This window comes from Orussus abietinus, unplaced genomic scaffold (assembly GCF_000612105.2).
Source record: "Orussus abietinus isolate OABI.00-Male unplaced genomic scaffold, Oabi_2.0 scaffold182, whole genome shotgun sequence".
NCBI lineage: Eukaryota > Metazoa > Arthropoda > Insecta > Hymenoptera > Orussidae > Orussus > Orussus abietinus.
In genome coordinates, this window is record NW_019394357.1 from 154,979 (window position 1) to 181,092 (window position 26,114).

General features: G+C 49.8%; 2 protein-coding genes across 4 annotated transcripts; one reads left to right on the top strand and one right to left on the bottom strand.

Annotated features, from left to right (window-relative positions):
• On the top strand, positions 1 to 26,114 carry LOC105699753 (cell growth regulator with RING finger domain protein 1). Of its 3 annotated transcripts, none has more exons than XM_012425005.2 (6): positions 1 to 873; positions 5,730 to 5,887; positions 20,159 to 20,330; positions 20,477 to 20,618; positions 20,690 to 20,797; positions 21,167 to 26,114. In XM_012425005.2, exons 1-6 carry the CDS (start codon positions 776 to 778, stop codon positions 21,626 to 21,628), a joined length of 1,140 nt encoding a protein of 379 aa, XP_012280428.1. In that variant the 5' UTR covers positions 1 to 775; the 3' UTR covers positions 21,629 to 26,114. The 3 variants fall into 3 exon arrangements, with proteins under 3 accessions (XP_012280428.1, XP_023287762.1, XP_012280430.1); XM_023431994.1 differs by having other exon boundaries at positions 20,480 to 20,618; XM_012425007.2 differs by lacking the exon at positions 1 to 873 and adding an exon at positions 5,410 to 5,508.
• On the bottom strand, positions 13,152 to 15,156 carry LOC105699754. Its single transcript, XM_012425008.1, has 3 exons — positions 14,969 to 15,156; positions 14,428 to 14,584; positions 13,152 to 14,350 (listed from the first exon to the last, which is right to left on the bottom strand). Exons 1-3 carry the CDS (start codon positions 15,096 to 15,098, stop codon positions 13,642 to 13,644), a joined length of 996 nt encoding a protein of 331 aa, XP_012280431.1. The 5' UTR covers positions 15,099 to 15,156; the 3' UTR covers positions 13,152 to 13,641.

Here is a 26,114-nt window from a genome sequence, read left to right on the forward strand (position 1 = left end):
GGGGATTCATTCGAGATCCACCGATAAAGCAATCTCGAGGAAGTAAACAAGAAGGTGCGAAGCGAAGCGTTCTACTGGAGAAAGAATCTCATCGTTATCTTCATAATAATCCCCCCCCCCCCGTTACGGGAGGAACAAGAGCGGCACCTCTGGGAACAATCTTTGTCCCTTCCCCTTGAGCCGGGAGACAAAGCGAATCGCAAATTAAATAGAGGGCAGCGGGCGTTCGCGGAGGTCACATCTCGCCGTTTGAAAACAACGAGGTCAACTCCCTTCCGAGAAGGAGAGAGTCAACTTTGGAGCAGCGGGATTAACCCCCTCCTACCTATTTGGCGAATAACTCCGAGAAGAGCGCGGAGGCAAATTAACCCTCTTTGCGCTCTCTCCCTCTGTACGAGATAAGGAATAACAAAGGCTCCGTCTTCGTCGCGCGGACTCCCCGAGGATCGAGGGAGGGGGGAGGGTCGCGGCGGACGTGCGCCAGAGTGCCGTCCGCGAGAGGGGGTTAGGTTAGGTCGCGCGAAGACCGGACCGCCAGTCCGCCGCGTGAAGGGGCGCCGCGCGGAGGAAGTTTCGGCGGGTGGTCCCGCGCCGACTTAACCCTACTTTTCGCGTACCGCCGAGAGGACTATTGGCGAGGGCCCCGAGTCCCGGTGCCGAGGAACCGGCGGCGGAAGTGCGCGTTCCCCTCGGCCGCGTCGCGCCGGGACCCGAGACTACGGGCGAACTCGACGGCGCGTGACGCTCGCTCGTGTCGCGGACCACCGTGGAAACGATGACGGCGATGCTAGTGTCCGTGGCCGAGCTGTCCAACATTTTCTCCGTCCTTGCCGTCTTGATATGCTTCTGCGGCGTCGTCCTCTTCGTCATGAGGTAAGTTCTCAATGGAGGTGGAGGTCAAAGCTTGGCACTTTTGTCCTACTCTTATCCTGTACAATAATTAGGATTAGAGGAAACGTTTGTGCTCGAATTGTGATTATATACATTTAAGGAGACTCGCGTGCATATTTTCGTATCTTCAAATTGCTCCAGCTCAACGTGGCTATATGTATATAGGTAGCGTCGTTTAAATTCAATGTTATCTGATTTATCGCGGCCGCGAGTAACTAAGGCGAACTTGTGGAGGTTACGGGCGTGTTCGAACAGCGCGTACTTTTTCGCCGAACGCGCATGCGCTTTTCCATAAAACCTCGAGATAAGTTCAAGGTTGGCAGCAGGAACGATATCGGGGCAATGTTAGTCGATCCGTTGCAACGCACACATCGCAAAATTGATATACTCGTAGGCTACTATCTCGAACGCAAATGTACATGAAATTTCGAAATACGGTGCTTTGATACTTCGCCTACGTGTATACTATATTTTTAAGAGGTATTTTTAACAGGGTAAAAGCGCTTTCGGAGCGCCGAGAGGTTAGGTCGCGACGCTTTGTGCGAGAACGCGAACTTCTAGCCCCGGTCTGCTCTTGAATGCGGATTTCAGGAGGAAAATAAATGACCAGAGATACATACATATATATATTTCTATGCATACACATATATATGGCTTGGACTACTGTGCCAGAAACCGAGAGAGATTTATCCATTCCGGTGGAAACTCGCGCGGTAGGTTTAACGGAAACGTTCAATTGTGATCGTCAACCTCACCGAGAAAAAGCGAGCAGCTGCGTGCGAATTTCCGAAATGTTCGGCTTTTCTGGAAGGGGCAGAATCGCGGCACTCGGCGCATTTGCATAAACGCGGTCCAGTTGACGTACACAACCTAGCCGCGGCCTGAAAGCGTGTCGCACGTGTTTACGGTATATCTCCTTTATGTACATCTTTAACGGTGATTCGACATTTACCCGGAGGAGAAATCTCGGCGTCTCGAAGGACAAATTTCGGACTCATGGCGATCGAGAATTCGCGAGCGAATTTCGGAATTATCACTTTCTGGCCACGATTCGTCTCCTGCCATCCTTGTTTAAAGCCGAGTCGAAAGGTCCTGTACAATTTTTTTTTTCTGCAGGGTTTAATTTATTTCTAATATTTAATCGAAAAATAGCCAATCAGACGCGTCGATTAGCCAAATGCGTATCGGCCCCGCTTTACTGTCTAAGACAACTTCCTATTTGCGTTCCGCTAATCCACGCGCTCGTTAGGGTATTTTTCAATTCATTATTATAGGGTAAACCATGCACCGTAGAAGAAACATGGTACTTTCCGTCTTTATCTTCAACAAGGCTAGTACGACGTGAACCTTGGCCACTGATTTTGACATACCGTGTATCGTGCTCGAGCAAACCGATTCTACAAGACGCACTTAGCAGCACTAATTTTTTATTTTCGCCTTAAATGCGGGTCTATATGAAAGTTCTTATTAACACGTTTCATGCCAGGCGAGTTTTTTTGCGATCTGGTTTCCAGGCCGCGAGCGGGTCACCGGTGACCCATTTTCAGGCTTCGTGATTAATATCGAGAGATGATACATGGAAAGTATTTCATGGTATTGCTTCTTACCATTACCGAGGAATTAAATGGCCAGAACGAAAATTCCACGTGGTTCGCCGGCGACCCACGTGGCGCGGAACGTGTTGATATCGAACTTTTCGATTAGTTTTCACCGCGAAATTAAGGTCCTTAGATCGCGACGATGGACTGCCAAGTGTTAAGCTATTCTCTTTGCGAAATACGGAGGTCGGGGAAATTGTTTACGTTTCTACTGGCATTTCATTTTGAGAGACTTGCGAATGCGTCGACGGCGAATTCGTATACGAAAACAGCTCTCGACGCTTCTCCTTATACGTGGCCAGATTCGTTCTCGCTCGTCTCAGTTCCGATTCCCTGTTGTGTGTTAATTAGCAAATGTCTCAGCGTCCGACCTTGAACGTTCCCACCGACCGGAAGGTTTAGTCAACGGTGAATTATTCATGCTCGCGGCGTAGGGGGATTCCGCGATTTCGCCGACTTTTGTGCCGTATAATGTTATAACGATAGAGGCGGGAGTGGGGGGATCGTTTATGACTACTTTCGTTCTAATAGTTAGCCAACGATTAGGGCCGAGCGACGGAGCACAACTCCATATCGGATGTTCGGAAATATTTATCTCTGATATGCGAGCGGCTATCGGCCCGGTGTTTTTCTTCTTTTTTTTTTTTTCACGTCATGACCGTAGAGACGGGTAAGTGCCTCGGCACACAATCAAGGCACTCGACGTACGTCTAAACAATGCCCGGGGTTTGTTTACCAACAGTTGGAAAAAAGTGTATCGAGTACTCCGACCGTCGAGGGAATTATTTGCGATGCACTTTGTTAGCTCAGAGGGAGGCGTCGGGTTTCCTCGTACCAGGTGGACCGTCCAGTTTATTATTAAAAGCTGCCCCGATATTTCCGACGGGCGGTCTAGCTTGATCTCGTTGAGACCAAACAATCGGGAAAGTGTCGAAGAAAGAGCGCGGCCGGGTGGGTGAAAGCGAACCCGCGGCACGGAGTGTCGGGAGAAATTGCGAATAACGCGGGTGGCGAAAAAGAGGAAAAATTGGGAAGGAAGTGGAAGTGGGGGAAGAGGGAGGGAATGTGTAATTCCTTAGAGTGCGGACAAACGGCGATCCGGGCAACGGGTGATTATGCTCTTAAAGCCCCGCTTCCGCTTCCCGTTTTGGGGATCGCGTTCGGGGGATCGAAGTTCGGCGTCCGATCAATGTGATGTCCGCGAGCGGAAGGAAGTCGCGGCATTTGTGCCCTGGAAATGAAACTTGTACTTTAAAGCTCGGAGCTGTCGGCGACGGGGATCGGACGAGCGATGAGCAAGGAATAACCGGGTCGGGTAAGGACTCATGCTGGCGAAGTCCCGACCGAGGTGCGCACGTGACCTACGGGAAAGGAGAAGAAAAATTCTAACCGGGAGTCTAAGGAAAAGAAGGAAAAGCACTTTATGGCCGGGCATTGTCACTTTCGTCGGTCAGCTGGTCCGCGCCGCGTCCCCGTAGTTTATGACGGTGCACCGGGTGCGTCCGAAGGGGAAGGTGTCCTCGACGGGCGTCGCGGTCGACGGTACGCGTTTATACGTCGTTCTTTCTCCTCGCGGCTTTTTGCCGATGTACAATGCATCTGCGGCGTCTCTTTCGGACGCCTCTTTTTGTCCGGGAATGAGACCCGGCGCGTTAATTATTCATGCCGCGGGTCCGCGGCACGTTATTAATAACGGGCGGTCTCATCGATCCGCTAGGGGTTAAAATTATCCCGAAACTGCCGGGAGGAGGCCATCTAGGGAAACGCGATTTTTCAAACGTCCGAGCGCACCTGCCTCGCGACCACCTATAATTAAACTGGTAACCGGCCGTTAGCGGCGCGACGAGGGAACCCGAGTCGGCGGTGATATCGTCGAGGATGAAAAGCGCGGATTTGCGCGAGAAAGAAATCCACTCCGCGCCGCGCGGTCCCGGCCAGACGGGGAAAGAATACCCGTGAATCATCCTACAAGGCACTACGAGTTACTTAAGTTTGTCGACCTGCCGCGACGCGTCACTCTGCAACCGTGGCAGTCTGAAATTCAAGTCGCTCCCACCGAAGCCCGCCCCCGGCCAGGGTAATTACTGGAGGGACAAATTGACGGGGACAGTGAAATAAGGATGCGCCGAGGGTGGTGGAACGACGTTTAACGCCTGGTTCTTTTTTTTTTTTTTTTTTACAAGGTTCGCGGGAACGACCGTTGGGGTCCTCTGGACAGATTACGATAAATGTACTCCCACGTACCGCTGAATCGAGAAGTCGCTCCTCGGGTTGCGTAAAGTCGCCCAGAAAAAAAAAAAATGATTAGCAGGGGCTCGCGAGGGGTACATATCGCATGATCTTGGGTGGACGGTCTCCCCGCTGTTTGGATTGGATTTTTATTTTCGACGCGTCGCCTCCTGTGTGACACCCGACGCGCTCGGTGGGACTTTGATCCGAGATGATATGCTTTCTAGGAGTGTACCGAGGGCTCGTCGAGTAACGGGACGGCTCGTTACTCGGTATAGTAGTCGTCGCTAAGTTTACTGGTTTTACGTAACCATACTTTCGTGCTGGTATTACGGGGCTGGTTGGATTCTTTCGTTAACGATGTTCTTCCTTCTATTTCTTGCTTGCCCCCCTCCCCCGGTACTCTCTCCGCAAATTGCGCCGTCGACCGACGACGGACTACGGGACGAAGGATGGACGCCGTCGTCCGCGCATGCGCGCTCCTCATTTCCGCGAGTTTCGACCGTCGATCCGCTCGGAATCGGATTTCGCTCTCTGTCGGCCTCCTCGGAGTTTTCATTAACTTCACCGTATGCACGTCCGGCAATCGCGGAGTCGGCGGTTGTTTTCGACCGTTGCAATCTCTTATCGGGAGCCGCGTCTCGGGTGTTTCGTCTCGCGCAGTTGTCGCCCCGATAAGACCTCGTCGGGCGATAAATGCGTAGTACGCATTGGACATTGTGCACGAAAGTGGGGATCTCACGAGGAACGTCGTCTTCTAAGGATTTCGCGGGTATTGCCGGGATACGAGGTAGGCCTCCCTACCTTTAGGGTAATTTGTAACAACCTCTGCGTGTCATCCGGGTGCTCATCTCGGTGTGAACTTCCATACCGAAGAAGTACAAAATATTGAAATCAATTAATTTCGCCCCGCGTCAATTTTTCGGATTACCTTTAAGGCACTCCGAGTTTCACTCTCGGTGAACTCGCCGCGAGGAATTGAAATGACTTAAGACGATCGATCTGTTACAGGAACATGATGGTCCTCCGTGTTCACGGGGACGACCTGATGTTCGGCGGAGGCGGAGGAGTAATCCCGCACTCGTCGAGGATCCCGCAGATGAAGATGATGAAAGTCCACATACCGTTCACCTTCAAGCTACACGAGAGCTTCAAGAGCACCTACGCCGGTGAGTACCCTCTCGGGATATTACGCGTATATTGATACCAACGCACGTGGGGAAACGGTTTCACGACATTAACAGGTGACTTCGGTTACATGCCTCCTTGCCGACGCAGAAGGTGCGTCGATCCCGCTTAGGCTTGCACCCGGGAAAAGTTGCGCAATACTTTCTCTAGGAAATTCTAGTTCCGTGGGAGTGCTTCTCGAGGGTCGGAGAGCAGTGATCGAGCGGTTACGCGTCGCGTCGCGTGGTTTACGTCAAAATTAGATATTTCTTCTTTTTTTTTTTTCTTTTTTTTTTGTACGGCGTGGAAAGACCACGGGGGAGAAGTAACGTGGAAGGAACGGACGGAACCGGTGCGTTACGCCTGGCCGTTACGTCGTTATCGCGCGTGCATCGTGCACTTCTTTTTTTGTTTTCCCCCTCTTTCCTTCTCTCTTTCGCTCCCCCTGTCTCTTCGCTCTCTGCAAACGAAAGTATTTTAACGCGCACAATGGCCGCGGTTAAATAGTTTGCCCCTTTGTATTCGGCCGGAGCACTTCGTGGAAGCTCCGAGGTGGGGGTCATGATTATTGTCCGGTTATTAAACCCCCCGCTCTCGGTGCCGATGGATCCCGTATTCCTTCGCGCGGTTATTTCCAGGGCGACGATCTCTCCGCCTACTTTTTCTTTTTTTTTTTTTTTTTCTACCCCCTTTTCTCCTCTTCTCTCCTCAATCCGTGTCGCGATCTGTCGAGCGACTCGGTAGAGATGGCTCGATTTTGCCTGGACGAGATCACGAGACTTATCTCGCGGCAATTCGACGATTTCAATTCACGGTAATGACGCTCGCGGCTGATGTCACGGAGGGATCCGTAGGGGAAATCAACGAATGACAAGGAAAAAAAAAGAAAAAAAAATATCCGAGAACGGTCGCGACCCGTTATACCTTTACTTTCGAAGTTCACGTCTCGGATGGACGACCCACTTCCGTTCAGCGGGGACGTATTTTTTTCGCGGCCGGATCGACTGACCAACTGACCCGGACCAGCAGGTTTCTTTGAGCAGTTAATTTCCTTTTTTCTTTTTTACTGTCCTTTTTATTTTTTTTTATTTTTTTTTTTTACCCCCATCAATGGGTTCGGCTCACTGGGTGACTCGGTCGCCGGAGTAACGGGACGTATATCGGATCTAGGCGAATACGCACACGAGCGATTCGGCCCACCGTCGAGCCCGCCGCGGGGCAGGCCGATGTCAATGGACCGGCCTCGTGCGAAAGAGAAAGAGGCGGAGGAAGGGGATAAAAAGGAAATAGAGATCCGACCCGTTATAGACTTACTTTCGAAGTTCAAGCCTAGGCGAATGCGCGACCCACTTTTGCGGGATTTTGCATCGCCGATTAGGAGAGGCGCCAGCTGATTTGGCGCGAACTGACCGAGCCGGTCGTTTCGGAGTTCTCGACATTTCGGCGGAGAAAACGCGCGAGAGAAGGGATATCTCCTTGCCTAGAACGGGATCGTAGATCGGTCCATCCAAGGCCGATGGCGAAATTGGTCCGATCAGTCGAACGAGGTCCTATGAGATTCTAAATTTCTTCTTCTTTTTTTTTTTTTTTTTTTCGTGGATTTTTCTCGCTGGTGTCCGAAGAAAGGAATAATAAAACGAGCAATTAGGGTTCCCCGCCGAAACGAATGACAATTTGACCCGGCCACGCGGTCAAGGTGACGTTTCGTAATCCACCGGTCTTCTCAGCTGTGCATACCAATTGGCCCCCTCCCCCTGGGTGCGTGGAGTTTTTTTTTTACAACGCGAGTCGACAACCTACTTTTAACGTTCACCGAGAGCCGGCTCGCAAGTCCCCACCGCCTCGGCGGCGATTTCTTCTCTCGACGGAAGGAGGAAGGTTGGCACCTTGAAAGCGATCGTCAGACCGGGATCCTATTTCTTTCCCTTTTTTTTTCCACCCTTGGGGCGGAACGTACATGCCCCAAGGGTGGAGGGGGAGGAGGAGGCGGTTGCGATGGAATCGATTTCTTTTTTCTGTCTGTTTTTTTTTTTAACGCAATCGCGCGATTCGATGAGATCCCCTCGGTGCACTCGTGAACGCCGCTCGTCACATCCCACGTGCAGATCGACTCTCGTTTGACGTAATCCCCCGAGGAATTACGCAAGCGCTTTAACCCCCCTTTCCTTCTTTTTGCCCTCTCGTTCCTACCGGAGGGCACGAGATTCGGGATTGCGCAAGTTTTACGGGCCAATTACCCGCCGGATTTCGTCGACCCGGAGAGGCGCCGCAAACGGGTCGCTAGGGAGGTTTCGAGGCGACCTCGACGTAATTCGACCTATTAAAGAAATCTCCTGTAATTTAGCCGGAGGTAAATGCGAGCCGAATGGTACCAGTCCAGAGGGGAGATGCGTATTCCGATGGAAACCGCAGAGTTAGCCCGATGACGCGACACGAGTCGAAGGTGCCTTCCCCTTAGCGATTTCTCTTATTTTTTTTACATGAATTTCTATTCCTGTATCGAAGGATGCCCGCGGGAGTTAGACATTGTAGTGGCCCTTCTTGACCAACGTTAGTGGGTTAACCCTCGGAATTGCTGCGAGGCACGCTTTTATTCCTATTTTTTTATTTTTTTATTTATTGCCTTATGACCCAAATTCCGTGCGTTTTCGGGGACTGGCGGTCTCTTGGTCGTTTCGTGGAGCCAAGGTTCCCCGTTTCCGATCTCGGCCCTCGTTTCGCCCAGAAACGGGAGCGCTCGCTGGGTGCTCGGTTACCCGAGCCCGGTTACCGGATCGACTCTCGAGGTAGAGACCGAGTGCTCTCCGTCGTGTCTATAGGTCAGCCTCGCCGTTCATTGCCTTTCACTTAAGGTAGACGACGACTTTTTTTTTTTTTCCGCGTTCTAGAACTTTCCTGGCCGACTCAAGACGCGTCAATGGACCGCGCGACGGAATTACCTTTGCACGAGCGTAAGCGCTTACGCGTGTCGCGTTATGCTCGCACACCGAAGACGCGGTACACTGCGAGCACGCGGCATTTACTCTTCACCTCGCGAAGCACTTAAGGTATACGAATGCCTATGCCCTATGTGCCGTAGATACCCGCGGATCCATGGGTTAAGGCCTTTACGGACATCCCGCGCAGCGGTTACCGTCTAACCACACCGGCGAGAGCACCTCCTAATTAAATTAACCGAAACTCGACGTCGTTTGTGTGAGTCTCCCCTCTATTTAATTTGCCGTTTCTCAGATCTACACCGTTGCATTGACGTTTTAACGCGAGTTGCGCGATGGGTCCTTACACGGTCCATTTTGAAATTTGTACTCGCTGTATGCAATTTTCCCTGGGGGGCCCTGATATGTATGGGTGATCTTGACCTGCCTCAACTGCCACCTGAGAGCGACTCCGGATGAAGGGATTCATCTGCGAGACGGATTTCACATAACAAATTAGGCGCGGCTTGATGCCTTGGGGAATGAAGAAATAAAAAGCTTGGTGGAATTATTTCGACCACTCATCCCAGAGGCGACCGCCCTAGGCGCTGCTTAACCTCGGGGATCACACGAGACAATTGATCGAGTCTCGATGGAGAGGGGCGCGAGCCCGCCTTTGTGAATTAACTAACGCGAGATGAGAGGGGTTATTGGACAACGGGATGAAACGCCGATTCCGTGGCCATCGGAGAGAGGAAAAGAGAGAGCCATTTGCGAGGCCGGGGGGGGGGGGGGTGTGGAGGGGATTTTTTCGACATTTTCTCGAAATGTCGCGGAGCTCGACCGCTCGCGCGCGTTTCGCCTCTTTAATGCTTCGGCTCGAGAAGCCTTTCGCAAGAGTCTCTTTCGCAAGCTATCATAGGCGGGTCCTGAGGCTTCGGATCGTCAACGGGGGAGAGCGGGAAGGAGAGGGAGAGAGATTTATAAAAAAAGAACCGGCGAAAACAAAAAAGGAGTCACCGTGTCGCAACCGAGAGGGTCCGCTTTCGATGCGGCCAATCCGGTCGGGTGGTCGAAAAAGCGGCGGTCGAACGTTTCCTTGCGGTTTTATTCCTCTCGATTGTAATTGTTTAACCGTGGCGGGCATTTTCGAAGGACATGGGAGGAGGAGGAGGAGGAGCAGTCGAGTGAAACCCACCTCTCGTCGCCAATCGACGTTGAGAGTGGTCGACGATCGATCGGCGGATTTTCAGTCCCGATTGTTTGAGCCTTATTACGCGTTCGTTAATCGACCCGGAAGGCAGAACGCGACGATCGCATATTCATGGGGACATAAAAATCGAGTCGAATCGACCTGACCCGACTAATTGTTCCGATAGAGCCAGGACCCTAATCGACCGGCCTGGCGATATATATATATATAAGGTTTCTTTGAGCAGTTAATTTCCTTTTTTCTTTTTTACTGTCCTTTTTATTTTTTTTTATTTTTTTTTTTTACCCCCATCAATGGGTTCGGCTCACTGGNATTTTTTTTTTAATCGCGACTGTTTGTACACGCGAAACCACCTCCACGTCTCGAGTGTTTACGCGCGGGAGAGGAAAGCGACGGTCGAATTATAAAGCGGTCGAAATAACGAATTAATTATATGCTGCTCGGTGAGGGATAGTCGCAAGGAAATCATAAACGTGACGCCTTCGCGACATCTTTCTCTCTCTCTCTCTCTCCTTTTCTTCTCTCGTCTCTCTGGAAAAACGAAGCCTGTCTGTCGAGTTGCGAATGAAAGGTGTTCGACCGGTCCTTTGCTCAAATCGGGTTGTGAGGAAACAACGTGATTTACCGATTAGCCGGTTGCAGTTTTGTCGCGCGCGGAAAATAACTCGGGTCTTCCTCCTCCTCCTCCTCCTCTTCCCCCCTCCGCCCCCCGGTTGCACGGTTGACGCGAGTTTTTCTCCTTTTTCGTGGTAAATGAGAATAAAGACAAGAAAATATTCGAGACCGCAGGTAATCCTCGTGCCGAAATAACGCGGGCGACGGTCGGCGCGCAGTTTCCTCTTGGCCGGCGAGCGCGCCATTGCGAAATCTATGTACGGCCAGGGGACAGATAAGTCGAGTCGATTTTCCTGCGGTGATTGCCAATCGCAGGTGTCGCGGGAGGTCGGTCTCGCGCGTTGCCCTTCGGCGATCGATTTACCTTCGATTACGCGGAGGGGCGTTGGGTAATTGACGAATCCCCGGACGTATCGGCGACGCCAAGGTTACACTCGGCCTCGCACCGGCGACGTTTCTCTTGGACCCGTGGGCTTATCTTCGTTCGGATTGCGTCATTGGCCGACAGAGAGAATCTCGTCTTCTAGCCCAAGGAACGCGACTGGTCGAAAACGACTCGAGAAAAGGGGGGAAATCAAAAAATGTATTAGAACCGCGGTGGAAGCGACGTGGCTCCGATTGGCTTGTCGGACGCGACGACGCGGTGACGCGACGACGCGATGACGCGCCGCGCGCGCTGTGCGACACCACGCGCGAGGAGGTCTGGTCGGGTTATTCGGGAGGTTTACGCCAGATACATTAAAAAGGGTGCCCGGAATCGCACCGAATACTCGGCGCCGAAGTTTGGCACTGAAATTTAATAAATATCTCACATACAAATTTAATCAATGTTTCACTAACTCTTCGAAGAGGCCGGTTTCGAGGAGTCGTTCGAAACGGTCGTCCGATTTGTTCGCGGTCGTTGCCGGTCTTTCTAATCTTTTTCGCGACGTTTAAAGAGTGGAGCGTTGAATCTCGGCGTGTCTCGATGGTAGGAGTGATAGGATATCTCGGCCTCGGTGCCATGGCGGGTAACGGCGGGATATTTTCACGATTCGCACCTAGGGGCCTTTAAAAAAGATATATCCCGAACGTTGATTTACAAAGTTGCGACGTGCTCGCTAATTTCTCAGCGAGCCCGGCTCTAACGCGCGTTATCGCAATCCCTTCGAGGTATCGGAGCACTGGACGGTTGCAAAACCCCTTCCGCTTGTTCCTCGCGTTTGCACGCCCGTGACATAAGCCGTATGTAATACTTTCCTAATTTCGACAGCCGGTTACGCGCTACGTGTATTTACCGTATCACTTTTTTAGGAAGCGAAAATGAAAGTGCCGCCGAGATTGCCGCGGTTGTCGCGCGCGATCCCCGATGGACCGAGATATGCCGACCAAGTTAGATCCTTCCTGCACATAGAGAAATGGGAACGAATACTTTTGGGTCGTGCTCGAGACGAGAACGACGCGGGTCTCGATAATTCGCACGCGATGATTTCCCTTACGTCATTTGACATCCTTCGACTCATTGTTGAGGATCGCCGTACGTTGTGAACGGTGCCTTAAGCGGCACGCAATCACGGTACGCAACGGTGACGCCGTTCCTCTCGTGCTCGCGTGTCTCGCAAGGCAGACCTTGCATAAGAAGGAGGAAGTCTCGAGAACCAAGACTCGTCGGCTCGATCGGGAATCATTGTTGCACTCTGTCGTTAACTAAAAATGCGAGCGCCCCCCCTACACCGCGAACGTATCTCCTCTCGTATATGCGATCGGAAGAATATGACGTACACGGAAAGAGTCGAATTCCTAGACAGTTAAGATGTTACAAAAGGGTCATTCTATATGTTTATAAAACTTTTATCCAAACCGGGTGCACCGAATTATTTGAAGCTTCACCTTTATGATTACGGAGGTCCTAAGGAGGAAAGTGTTGCTCGTGCAATTTGATTAAAAAAAAAAAAAAGAAAATATATATATACGTGTCCCTGGTTCTAGACTGGGATACAATCAACAGATTGTTTTTTGAAAAATGAAATCTCACGTGCATAGGGTTATTCCCTGGGGTCTCTGTAATCACAGGATGAAGTTTCAAATGATTTTGGTCCATCCGGTTTGGAGAAGGGACATTAATATTTTGACGTTTCGATGTATGTAACATTAACCTTTCATGACATTTTAAGAGGGAACGGCATTTTGGGATGACTCGGCGAGATATCGAGTAGGGCTCTCGAAGGGACTTCCATCGAGACCGAGGAAGGCCATCCTTGAGCCGAATCGACGGCTTTAATTATTCTAATTACGCGGCACGGGAGCGCGAGCGGAATCCGCTCGTCTGCTTGCCAGGCATGCCTCTAACGTGGCTCTGGCTGGAATATTGAAATGAGCTTTGTAAGACTGGCAGTTTACGAACGGCGGGCTCGTGATTTTTACGCGAAGAGTGAGGACCGACGATGCTCGTGCAGCCCTTTTGCACGTGATTCGACGCGATACGTGCAATCCGGCCCGGAGGAGGAATGAGAATGGCGGGGAAGAGATTAACGATTTCTCGTATCGCGTGGCTAGTCTCGATCTTTATGATTTATTACTCTATATATCACATTACACGTGAGTGCACGGTACGATGGCGTGCGACTTTATTAACGAAACTCTTTATAAACGATTTTTCACTCGGAGATATGGTGTTCGCAAAAAGTATCAAATTGCTGGTGCACGTATCTACTACTCTGGTTACTTCCATTAATTTCCCTGCTCCTCTTATCCTACATCTAACGTTAGATCGATAACAGCGCACGGACGCAACGGGGGCGTTTAATTCGCAGGGATGAAATTAAGCGCCCCGCCCCTTAGAAAATTCATCGTATGATACAGTTTAATTGATAGGAATTGGTCCGGACTGATTCTCTCGGTGACTCTGTACTCGACAATGCGGTCTCCCATTTGCGCTTCTCTTTCTTCCCCATTGGCGCTGCATTTAGTATTTCGTTCGACACTTCATTCAGAGCTTCGTCCGGCATAATCACCGGGCCGCGACTGGGAATATTTATGTAGAGATAGAGTGAGTTTCGAACGCTTCGAACGCGTCGGTCTTGCATTCCGGATTGTTCGGACTGAGAGATGGCTGTTGCATCGACGCGATGGGCGTACTTAGAGCCGCGGTAATTAGATCGGGCATGGGCGATCTCGCGGGCGAGGAGATTTGCGAATGAGAGGCCCCGTCGGAGGAGGTGCACGCGATTTGCCGGGCATGCAAGGTTCTTATCTCGGCCTCGGACACCAGTCTACAGAGCTCCATCCGGATCTTGGCCTGGTCCATTACCGGCAGCCTCTTCACAGTCCGAGCCATGCTGATGTAGAACATCTCGGTCTCATCGTGGACGTGCTCTCTGGTCGAGGACTCTCTGCCGTGGAATCGTTCGCTATCGGTCCGGAGACCGTGGAGGCTGGGTCCGGTGGTCTGTCCCTCCTCGAGTTTGAGCGTCTTCATGGGGGTGACCGTCGTCAGGGTTTGCACCCTGGTGCGAGAGTTTTCCTCCGTCGCGTTGTCGTCCGAGTGCAGGAAACCGCTCTCCTCCTGGGCGTCGTTTATCAGGGAATTGTTTACCGGGCTCAGGAGAGACGATTCCAGGCCAGACTGCTGCTTCGAGTACGGAGAAGAGGATCCTAAAGGAGGTGGTTCGATCGGCGCGGGGGTAGGACTGTATCTTCGGAGCTTCGAAGTCTCGAAGAATGGCGTTGAATCGAAAGCGTCTCTATTAGCACGAGGAAAGGAATATAAATAAAGAATTTCCTTCGGGCTTTGAAACGATCGATGAAGGTGTATACGTACTGCCGGCTGTACAGGAACGGCATGAGAAAAGCCATTTGGTCCTCGTACTTCCACTTCGAGAACTTCGTGGCATGCCCGTTGCTCGCGCTCCGCCGCCTTTTGAGCGCGTTCAATAAACAGTTCCTGAGCTTGCCCCAGGTCTCCTTGCACTCGGTAGCTGGAGGGGAAAACGAGGGGAACCATCTCGATCAATTGATCTCAATTAGTTCTTAATTATTTTAGATTCGTCAGTCGGTAAAGTCCCTCCCCTGGATCAGAGCGAAACATCTCGAAACGTATTCCCTTGGGCGCACTTGTCTTTGCGGTATGGTGAAACAGGGAAGGGGGGTGGTCTACGATCGTATTTCAATTTGTCGGACCGTCGAAGGGGTTTGTTCTTTCCCTTTGTCCATCTTGAATGGTCTACCGTGAGAGCGATGAATTCGCGTGATCCGCGGACGCTGCGCGCGCACCGCTCGCAGCGCCGCCGGCGCTGCCGGGACGAACTAGGCGGCAACTTCAGAGCGGCGCGCGCGTTGTCGCCGCTAAGTTCTCGTCTTACCCGAAACGTTAAGCTCTCGGCCGATTTGTTCCCATGCCTCCTTCCGACGCTGATTGTCTCTGTACTGCGAGAGCCGGACGTTGTAGAGGAACTCGTGCTCGTATACCTTCGCTATGATGCGCTCTTCCATGCTTTTTCCCGGTCGAACGCAGATTACGTGCGCACTTGTTCGGGGCGAAGCGTCGACTGGCGCGAGGCGCGCTGCCTGTGTGCGCGCGCGCGTACGTGCGGCGAATCCGCGGCGCGCGTAGTTCCACGCCACACCACGCCACCTCACGTGACGCCGCGTGTCGCGGTCGGGAACCAACGCCACCGAGGCGGCAAGGGGGGTGGACGTTACCGACCTGAGGCCCGTCGATAACGACGTGCCCTTCCACGCGTCGAGGTTGCGAACTCGGGTGGCGAGATGTCGACCCTCGACTCGAACGGTCGACTTTAAGAGAACCGTCGACGAGATCGTTCCCGGTCGTTTGACGACGGTTATAGCTGCCCTCGGGTCGTCGATGTCCTTTCACATGGTTTAGGTTTACCTTCCGCTCTACGCGTTACAAGGCATATGCCTCGGTACGTATGGCATAACGAATGTTTAGGTAATAATTATTCTCCGGCGGTCGTTGGGCTTACCCGGGTAGGAAATGATTTTCCTTTTTTGACCAGGAAATGAGTTAATGCGAGGCTTTATGGACCCCGCTTAATGGCGAGCCGTTCGAATGAGAACGCGGGTTCGACGTTTAGCATACGTTCTTCCTTGTGAACGCGTTCCGAATATCCCGTTAAAGGCGTTTACAATGCCCTCGGAGAAGGGGTCTTGAGATTCGCCTTGAGATCTACCCGATAGCCGGACACGCGCGTGATCCTCGACACTTGGCACGCATAATTCCACCTTGGTGGCGATTGATTAACTGTGAAAGATCAACTCGTTAGGATGCTTTAGAGGCAGGAAAGTGTTTTTTCGACCCGCCGGAGCTCTTTTTGGTCGGAACGATTACCTGCCAAGGTGGAATACATAATTCCACCTCAGCGGCGACAGCGGGTTCGGATTTCCTAGGACCTACGTAACACCCAGAAGTCGTTCCTGTCGCACATGTGGCCCCGATTGACGTTTCCCGTCTTCGGTCTGCCTAGGAAATAAACACGCTGAAATGTCGAGACCCAGGAAAAATGTCCCCGTGACTAGCCGGAATTCATTTCGGTCGGTTGGGACGATCTCTCAAAATAGACGCGTCGATGAATCAACGAGCTAACGAGATACCACGTTGCTTATAAATGAACGATTAATTTTAATTCCTTAATGGTGGGGTTATTACCTCGACAGAAAAACCGACGCTCGTGAAACAAATTTATCCACCTCCTCGGATGACGTTTCCATTTTTTTTCCCTCATTTTATAGTAGGGGAAATTAGCAGTGATTTTTATGACCCGTGTGTACACTTGGAATTTCTTTGTACCTCACGTGAGGCGATCATGCCGACGTTCCTGCAAAAAAATGTACATTTGCAGAATACACTAATTAAACTAGGGTCGAAGAGGTAAACGGTGACTTATTCACGCCGAGTTTTATCTCGGCGCATCGCCGCGCTGAAAGAAAAAGAAATCCATACATCTTGTCGTCTAATGACATCGAGGCGGTAATTTGTTGCGGCGTTTCAGTGGCTCGTGGCGTTTTCACGCTGCGGCGATAATTGCGAATATGCCTCGTTCTCGTCTCTTTTAGTCGTCGGTCACGCGTTTGTCCGGGTTGAGCCCGGCGACAGGTGGAATGACGTAGCCTCTAGCGAATTCGGAACGTAGCAGCGATCGCTGGATCGATCGCAATTATCCCGTCGCTGGTGGTCGCTGGGACTCAAGATAAAATTGCTTCCAGACGATACTGACTCCTGATAGGGCAGTTAAAAATATTAGTTCGGAATATACTATACATGCAGTATAAGTTTTCTCAAAATATATTTTGAAATATTGCATTCAATTGCGTTTGGGATTTTAGGGTCGAGTAGACCAATTTCGAGGTCTTTTGGGTTTTTCAAAATGTATTACACGTTTGTTCGATTTTCATCTCGAGTTTTGTCGTTCCTGGGTTTAGTTTACTTCTACATTTGCATTAGAAGGGTTTCGAAATATCGAATCACTATTAACGATGCGTCAACGAATGGGAAAAAATACCGCAAGAGGAAGAGTCGCGGGTTTCCGCGAGCGACCGCTGCGGTTCGCCCCACAGTCTCTCACCCCGCAGCGATTCTAACGCAATGCGACACGTTGTGTCGCCGACGTGTGTCGATTTCGTCACCGTGCCGCGACGCGACGCGCCAAGGCTGCACCGACCACGGCGGTTTCCAGCCGTGGATTTGACAGGCCCCCGCCATTGGTCGGATCCAACGGAAACGACCAATTCGAGCGAGTGAATCGGCACGCAGTGGGCTGGCGAAAATTCCGTCAAAAACAGAGAGCAATGACGGTCGTCTACGTCGAGTCGAGCATAGAGAAAGGCCTCAAAAGGACCTGGGTGACCGTTAACCGCGGTACAATGTGATTTGCATTTTAGCCCGCTTTATACTCGGGAAGGATAAGTGCGCGGTGTACGTGCAGACGGGCAGGGTTTCTTACCGCTCGTTACCGTAAGGTATTTTCCGCCGTGAGAGGGGGCCAAGGGCGGAAGCTGGAGCTGAGTACCGTGAGGAAAACAAGAAAACAAAAATAAAAGAAAGAAGGGGAAACGGCGGCGATATACCGTCGGTCCTCGCGCGGCGGCTACAGGGGAAAGACGCGCGGCCATTGGCCTGCACTGCGCGCGCGGGAACTCCGCCGGCAAACGCGAATTCTTCCGCGGGCTGCGTACGTGACCGAGCGGGCGTAGTACAACTCAAGGCCGCCTCCTCGCTGATTCCAGTACACGGATCTTTGCCGGTAAAGGACCCGTGCCATTCGCCGCGAGAAAACCTACCCGTCGACCGCGGTCGAAACTTCGAGCATATCCGCGTGGGCATGGGTGATTTTATACGCGCGCGCGACAGGCGAGACAATCGTCGCGCGCGCTGATTGGTCCGCGCCGGCCGGGCGTCAGCCAATCGGCGCGCTCGGTCTTCGCGCGAGACACCAGGGTGCGTGGAAAACAGGCGTCCGCGTCATGCCGATTGATCTAGGGTCCCAATGTACGGGAGAAATGTTTAAATACGTTTATTATTAGATCGCTTATATTCAAGTTCGCACATTCGCGTTGCTACCATGCTGGACTAACTGTTACATACAATGACAATGATATTGACGCGCACGACCAGTCGAATTACAAAGTAGCCTTAATTGCGGAAAAATAGGAAAACTAGTTTGCAGCTGGAGCAGAGCGAGGACTATTCTTGTCGGAGGTTAACGCGTGGGCGTTTGGTCATCGGGGGTTGATTTGTCCGTGGTTGGGATGTCATTCGAAACGGTGTTGTTTACGGTTGATTTGTTGCGGTCGTAATGTTATTTAGACGGTCGCAAAATGAGAAAAGGTCGCGGCGGAACGTTACCGCGATCCGGGTGATTTTACGCCGCCAGCTGGCAGATTGTTGTCGGCGGGCGTCGTTTTACGCTGAAACATCGACGGTTTGGAAAAACATTTGGGCAAATTTACAGGTGTCTATGGCGCCTGCGCGTGTATAAAGTGGCTGCGCGCAGCGTCCGAGCCTTCAGTCGCGCACTCAACCATATGTATCTAGACCTCGCATGGTACATTCGTTTACCCCTTCCACTGCAAGGCGGTCTAGATAAATATATGGTCTAAAATCTGATTGGATCCGAGTGCCATCGGCACACGTGGTCCATGTGATATTCGAGTTTACCCCTTCCACTGCTATGCGAGGTCTAGATATTTATGGTCTAAGGTCGCGCAGCGCACTTCGCGCCAGGTGAACGATGTCATCTCCACGGTGTACTCCCCAACCGGAGGGGCTACGTTTTCTTGGCGTGAGATAAATGTTGTCACCCGAAATGGAAGAAAAAGCTGAACGATCCTTAATGGTTCCACGCGTCTCAGAGTCCGCACAAAGAGCGTAAACGGACTCTGCTCTGTCAGAGCAGATCGAGCTCCGACTTTCACTTTCGCTCACGGTATTTCGATGTTCCCTCTCCTCCTTTTTTTTTTTTTAACTTGAACCTGAATTAGAGATATTTTATTAAGAAATACTCTTAAGAGGAATTGAGCGGAGGGAGGTTACCTATGTGATTCTCGACCCCAAAGGCACGAGCCGAAGATAGAACTTTCGAGGATGCACCGAAAGAGAGAGGGGGTCGTTTGACAGATCGCGGCGCACAAACAACGCGATGTGCACCAGGCTGGATGCCAATTGAGGGAGCCATTCTGCAATGGGCATTACTCACGCTCTTTCGTGCATACTCGAAGACTCGCCCCGAATGAGAAATCCATTTGGCGAGGCTGTATTCCCGGACCCTGAACATCGTGGTGTCTCTCCGTTCTTTTTTCCATTATTATTGGTTACATTTTTTTTTTTACCGGTAATCTATTCCATCGATGTGGAAATCCGGAACGGCTTAATATTACCACGAATAGGACTGGAAGTTCTGGTCTTTTTTTTTTGGGGGGGGGGGCGAACACTGTTTTTTTCCCTCGTCGTTCGTTCCTTGCTCGGTCGGTTGCTTATTATTATATTGAGCTTTCAAGGTCGGGTAAAGCAGCCTTGCCTCAGTGGCAAGTCCTCGATTACCGGTTGGTCACCCGATCGATCTACATATTTCTAAAATGGAGACGAAGCCGTTCAGTGGAAATGCGAATACCTGAAGCGCCTCCGAGTATCAGAGTTTACCTCTCTCTTTGCTTCTTCCTTTGTCTTATTTTTCTTTCTTCCAATGCGAACCGTCGAACATTAATGCTTCTTGATTAACCGGGTCATGACTAGCATTTCTAGATCAAGGAGGATGAATCCTCGCTGCCGTCCAAGGTATTCCACTGGTAAACGTTGCTGAGCAAGTGCACTCCTTTCTGGACGTACGTGAGATTGAGTACTCGTCACCTGTATACAGATTCGAATACAGATACACAACATACAGATACAGATATAGATCAATCATTCCGTCCGGTTTGTCGACTCCGCCAGTTTTAAGTGATAGCAGCAATAATTATTTCGTACCCGCGAAATTATTCATTCTCGGCCTAACTAGACGTTGATTAATTTATATCGTTTTCATCATCTGTTGCAGAAGTCGAATGCGAGGTGTCCAGCCAAGTAGAGTACTCTCTCCAGGCGATCTGGGGCGTCAGTATAAGGGAGCTCCATTTAGCCCTCTGGAAGTCCTGGAGTACCTTAAGAGACGCGTCCTTGAAAGGGACTTTGCTCCAAGGTCACGCTCAGTACGTCACGGCTCCTCAAGCGTATCCTTGAACGATAAAGAGAAACATAAGAAAGGAGGGGACGTTTAAAGCGTTACTTTCCTGTTCTGTTTGCGAATAAAATATTGTTGATTTTTGCTCGCTGGAAGGACTGCTTGAACGTAATTTTCCTTAGTTTAATGATACAGTAGCCAACCCCACGGGGAGAAGACTCTGAGACTCTCTCTTCCAGCACCGGAACTCGAGCTGGGAACTCCGCCTCGCTTGTGTTATCCCCTAGTGATTTTTCTGACACGCAGAGATAACGGGGATCCACATCCGGACGAAACCGTGAGTGTACGCGTGTATCGAAATCGAGTCGAAATGAGGCACACGCACGTGATATCCTTCTTTGTCTTCAGGTAGCCCTGGTGAACGTAGTGCACATCAAGGACAGCGTCTGCACCTTGCCCACGTCCATCCTCGCCCAGTATCTGAAGCAAGCCAACGGACAGTTGTCCTGCCTGAAAGTACGTAGGTTTTTTTATTACCATCTGCAGTTGTCCAGGGTCGTGGCCACGGTTTATACGTCGTTTTCCTTGCTGAGAATTTCTGGAACCACCAGGTGGCTTCCACGCAGAGAACTATATACATTAGCAAAAAAAAAAAAAGAAATTATACAGGTCTTTCCGACTCCATTTCTGCAACAAGGATACTGACGGACAAACCATCGCCGAGAATTACGTTATACCCTGTACAGTCGAAATGCGCTAAATCTACGACTCCTGGCAATCGTGATCCAATTAATGTCGGTAATTTAACTCTGCGGAGGAATTTATCCTTCGGGAATTCGCTCGCACCTTCGCCAGCTGGAGACTAACGAGTTCGTTTCCATCCAGCAACTGTACCTGGCGACCGGCAACTCGACGAATTACGACGAGCAGCACGTCTCCTCGGGGATCGGTCCCGCCCTGGCTCTGGCGGAACCGTGCAACGACAGCGGATCCAACGGGGGTGCCACCAGAGGTGCCTTGGTGGCCTCGGGGGCGGGCGACGCCGAGGGCTCCCTCTGGAATAGCACGGGCGAGCAACTCTGCGTGGTCTGCCAGTACTTCCCTCTGTCCCGGGCGCTGCTCCCCTGCCGGCACACCTGCATCTGCGCCTCCTGCTTTGGCAAGCTCGACAGGTGTCCCATGTGCCGGAGTCCGATTAAGAGCTACTTCTGCATCCGGGGCGAGGAGTACATGCCGCCCGAGAAGGAGGTCAACTCCTGCAAACGAAGACGCGCCGTCCACGGGCCCTCCCACTGGCTTCACGATTGGAACGACAGGCTCACCGATTTCCTCGGGTTCGCCCGATAAAAAACGGGTTCGGTAATCGGTGGTGGCCCAGGACGGGAGTCCTAGGACGCGCACCCCGCGAGATACCGAGTAATCGCGTCGACGCGTGCCCCCACGTGTACGTCTCCTGGTACTTCGTTGTTTCGTTTTAGACTCGACACCCTCCCACGGACGGGAGAGCGGAGCGGGATCCTCGGCGATCGGGCAGGCGGCGACGTCTTGGCGATGGGTCCTCCGGTCGATCGAGGGACCTCGGGCTCTGGTGAACGGCCGGGACGGAGGAAAGGAGGCGCCGCACTTGACGGAATTTGTTGTACCTGTCGATTAGAGATAGAGCTTGACGACTGGAGGCAACGACCTAGTATTGTACCTTGCAATGATGCCGGTGAAAAGTACCGACGAAGGATGTGGCCGTAGCGTTAAACCGGGTCAATGTCTCGGACCGTTGATGTCGGTAGGACGCGATGCGTCGGGATAGGCGAAGGATGGATGTCAGCGGTATCGCAATACCTTGATCGTGATGCTTCGGTGATGGGTATGATTAATTCTCCTCGAGCGCAGACGGACGGTTGGCCCTTGGTTCTCGGTATCGCTAGGAGACACGGTGTACCTTGGTAGACGCAGAATCTTTAAAGGATTTTAATGACGTCCGATGGACTCGTACGCCTAACTCGCGAGTTCGATCGGGGCCTTTGGAGAGTAGAAGGATTACGTGACGGATAGTTGAAACTTCCACGACTTGGGGATTTTTTTTTTCTTATTACCATTCAAGGACAGATCACGAGTTCAGATACGTTCAGGAAGAGCAGAGTCAGATTCGCTTTCAAGAAAATCCTGAATTACACGTTTTATGTATTAACGGAGCTTGGAAATTATTTATGCCTTGGGCTGTAACGTTTTGTAGGATTCGAGGGTTTCTATTACGCGAATCTGGCAGTCCTGAGATCATCATATCTTCCTTGCAGTTATGTTTCAGACACGCTGCTGACACTTCGTGCGCTCCCTCCAGGGGCACGGTCAGCGCTCTTAGAGATCTCGCCCAACGAAAGCTTAACGTGACGATTAACGTGACACGCTACATGTACGAGACGTCGAGCTGACACGTGGATCACGTGTGTCGGTGTTCTCTATAGTGTCTGGAAATTCCCGTGCAATCGACGAAACGAGCCGGACACTGTCAACGACCCTTTTCAGGCGGTTCAATCACCGCGGAGGGGTGAAGATCGAGTTGGCAAATCCTGCCTGGCTCGTCAAGTGTCTCGATTAGACGACCGACTGCCCAGTTAACTCCGAGTGCATGCTACGTGTCCTTGTCAGTGTTTTACTGTGTAAAGTGTTCGGAAAGGGGCCGCGTGACCCTCGCGCACCGCACTCATTTTGAGTTAGTACTATAATTGCGACGATACATCCGTTCGGGACGGAAGCTTTAAGGACCTCGTCTCTCGATGTTTCTCCTTTACGTGTATAAGTTGATGCGTCCGTTGAACGTTAAGTCTTAAGCATCCCTCGACGGATAGATCTAAGTGCATACGGAATCTCTGCATCGCCACTTTTCGGACACTCATTATCTCCGGATTGAATTCACCGTCGAGGTACTCCGTACCGAGTGAAAATTGTTCAGCTGCGTAATCCGCGGCACTCGAGATCAATGTGCAATATTTCATTGTGACCATCCATGAGCACCGATGAAAGGGGAAAAACATCCGGGACATGTTTTTTCTAGAAAAGCGAACTTTAATATCCCTGAGAGGGAATGTTGCCTTTATCTCAGAGACGCAGTCCTGACCTTTTCACTCAGCTCGGAAGAACGGGCAATCGTTCGTTATGATTGATAGAAGTATTAGAAATCTAAATTTAACGGTCCTATATTTTTAATATGTTTTAGAAGTATTTGCGGTATTTAATGCATCCATACGAAGCACAAGATGCAGAGCAGAGACGATGTCCAAAGCGTTTATTGTCCTTTTAACGGAACACGACCGTCAATCTTTGATGGATTAAAGTAGATTGTGGAAACTGGCAGACGTGTTGTTGCATATTATAAAGAAAAAAGAAAAGATTATGGCAGTTGTCAATTAGGGTACTGAGAGAAGCCGCAAGTAAGCCACTTCGAGCTGCAATTTTTATGTTCTTTAGAGCTTATTATTCTCTCGCGCACGATTGCGTCCACATACTAACAATATAAAGCATATTTACTCAATTGCCAATCAATCGGGCGAACCAATTATTACTTATTTATTTTTGTAGTTTTCGCGTCAGTTTTTTTTTCCCTCCATTATTTTGGAAATCGATCATCGTTTCTTGGCCAGTTTCTATTAGTTTATCTCCATAATGGTTGATCTTGACTTGAACTCGAACTTAAGGAAATAGAGGAAAACGATTGCTCGTTCGGCGCTGTATACTATTTCTAAATAATTCGTGTAAGTTTCTGAGATAATTCGTACTTTTTAGACCGTAAATTAGCTGGAGTGAGCATTGCTTCTTCGAGCCCCCCCCCCCCCCAGTTCTTTAATATCATTTTATGTCTATTAAATTTATTCAAAATTAAAAGTAATACACTTTTTCTGGTTCAGTTGCCTCGCACACAATATTTAAAAATCTGAAATCTCAAAAAAGCGAGCCTTAAGAAACGCCAATGGAAATTCTATTTGCCTGTGACTAATTTTTATGAAACGAGATAACATTGCGAGAGGAATACGCGGATGAACAACTTCCTTCAAGAGATCATATATTGCATTTACTGAAATAATTAATCCTTTGCACTCGAGAGGTGACTCTCAGTCACCATTTCGTTTGATACGGAAACCCGATCGGTAACAAGGTATATATATGTTTGTACAATTTGACAAAGGGTAGAACGATACCCCTCGCCATTTAACTGGGGCGATCCTAACAAATAAGGAGTTGCCATGCCCAAAAAAAAAAAATCCACTCGTGATCGAGCTTCTACTTTGATCTCTAGTTTCGACAAAATTCGATCGAATGGGGAAAGCTACATGTCATTCTAAGAGGAGTTAAGAAGGATTGCAAGGTTTGCTCTAAACGAAATAAGTCCGGCGAAAGACATCAAACAACATATTACTGCAATAATAGCCCCGATAAGCCGAGGATGCATCTTGGCGAGTGTTTTATAACATACCATACAAAGCAACAATACAGTTCTTAATATTTAACAAATTTTCTTCTTTCACGCGTAGGGATACATAATAATTTAAAATATAATAGTTCAATATGTTGATTTCTATGTGAAATCATTTTAAGTTAGCTGGATGAAATTCACCAAATATGCGGAAAATCGTCTCGAGTTGCTGGTTCGTCCGGGCGAAAGAGGCCTCGAGTGCAAAGAATTAAGGATCTGGGAAAACCGATATATTCGATAATTATCAATGATTACTTTAATCACGACCAAAAGTGTTAACGACTCGATTCAGCTCTAGTACTCGTATTCACAGCTATGCGATTTGGAATCACTCATCACTTTGGAAAAGGAAATATTTATGTATGTTTCAAGATATCTGACATTTTATGAAAGAGTTTCGCGAAATCATTAACAATTGCAAATTGCGAGAACGGCGAGATAAATGTCCAACGGTTAAGTTGTACCTCGCAAATAAGAGAAGGAAAACAAATTTAGCTGATCTTCCTTAGACAAATCTTGCTCCAGCTCGTAGATAGAAATAAAAATGTTTATAACGGTATGAGTAAACGGAAAGAAAATAGCAAAAAAGTATTCGAAGCCTGTCCAGTGATGACGTTTGAAATCGTTCGCGATAAGTGACTGTTATAAGTTTAGGAGCAGAAATAACAACAGCGACGTAGTTTACGCGACGGGAGGTACTGCCTTTTATTTTGTACATCTACTTTTTAACGATTGCTTTCATGAATTTTAATAACCATCGTAGGTAACATCTCGCAGCATGCACTAGGATTGAAATTCTTCACCGAAAGAGAATCTGTCGAGCTTGCGATAAAGCTACGAAACGAATGTTGTCAATGCGTTCTAGATTGACTTTACCTTATCGTGCGAAATACGGAAGGACAAGGGAAAGGAATCGATGCTAATTTAAATTATAACTGAGTAGGATTTAAGTTATAAATACACAGTCTGTGATAATCCTGATAATACCTATGTAATTGTGGATTGCACTCCTGTGCGAGGCGTCGAAGGAAGAAGGAAAGCAATCGAAACGTTTTCAATCAGTTTTCACCTTGAAAAAGTTAAATACTGATATCCTATCAGCCCCCACTAGCGGTTTCTTGAAAACCTCATGATTATTTGTCCATACCTTTGAGGATATGTAACGAGTCACATGAGACAGATGATTTGTACGTACGTTTTAAGTAACAACTAGGCCTATAAAGTCAATTTAGCGTTTTGGTAGGACAGCCTTGATTATTCGGTTAATTTATATAATGATTATGATATTCCAGTGATGACAGGTAATGTTCTACCTATAAGTGAGACTATGTACATAATTTATTTAATAAATAGTATTATTTGAACCTA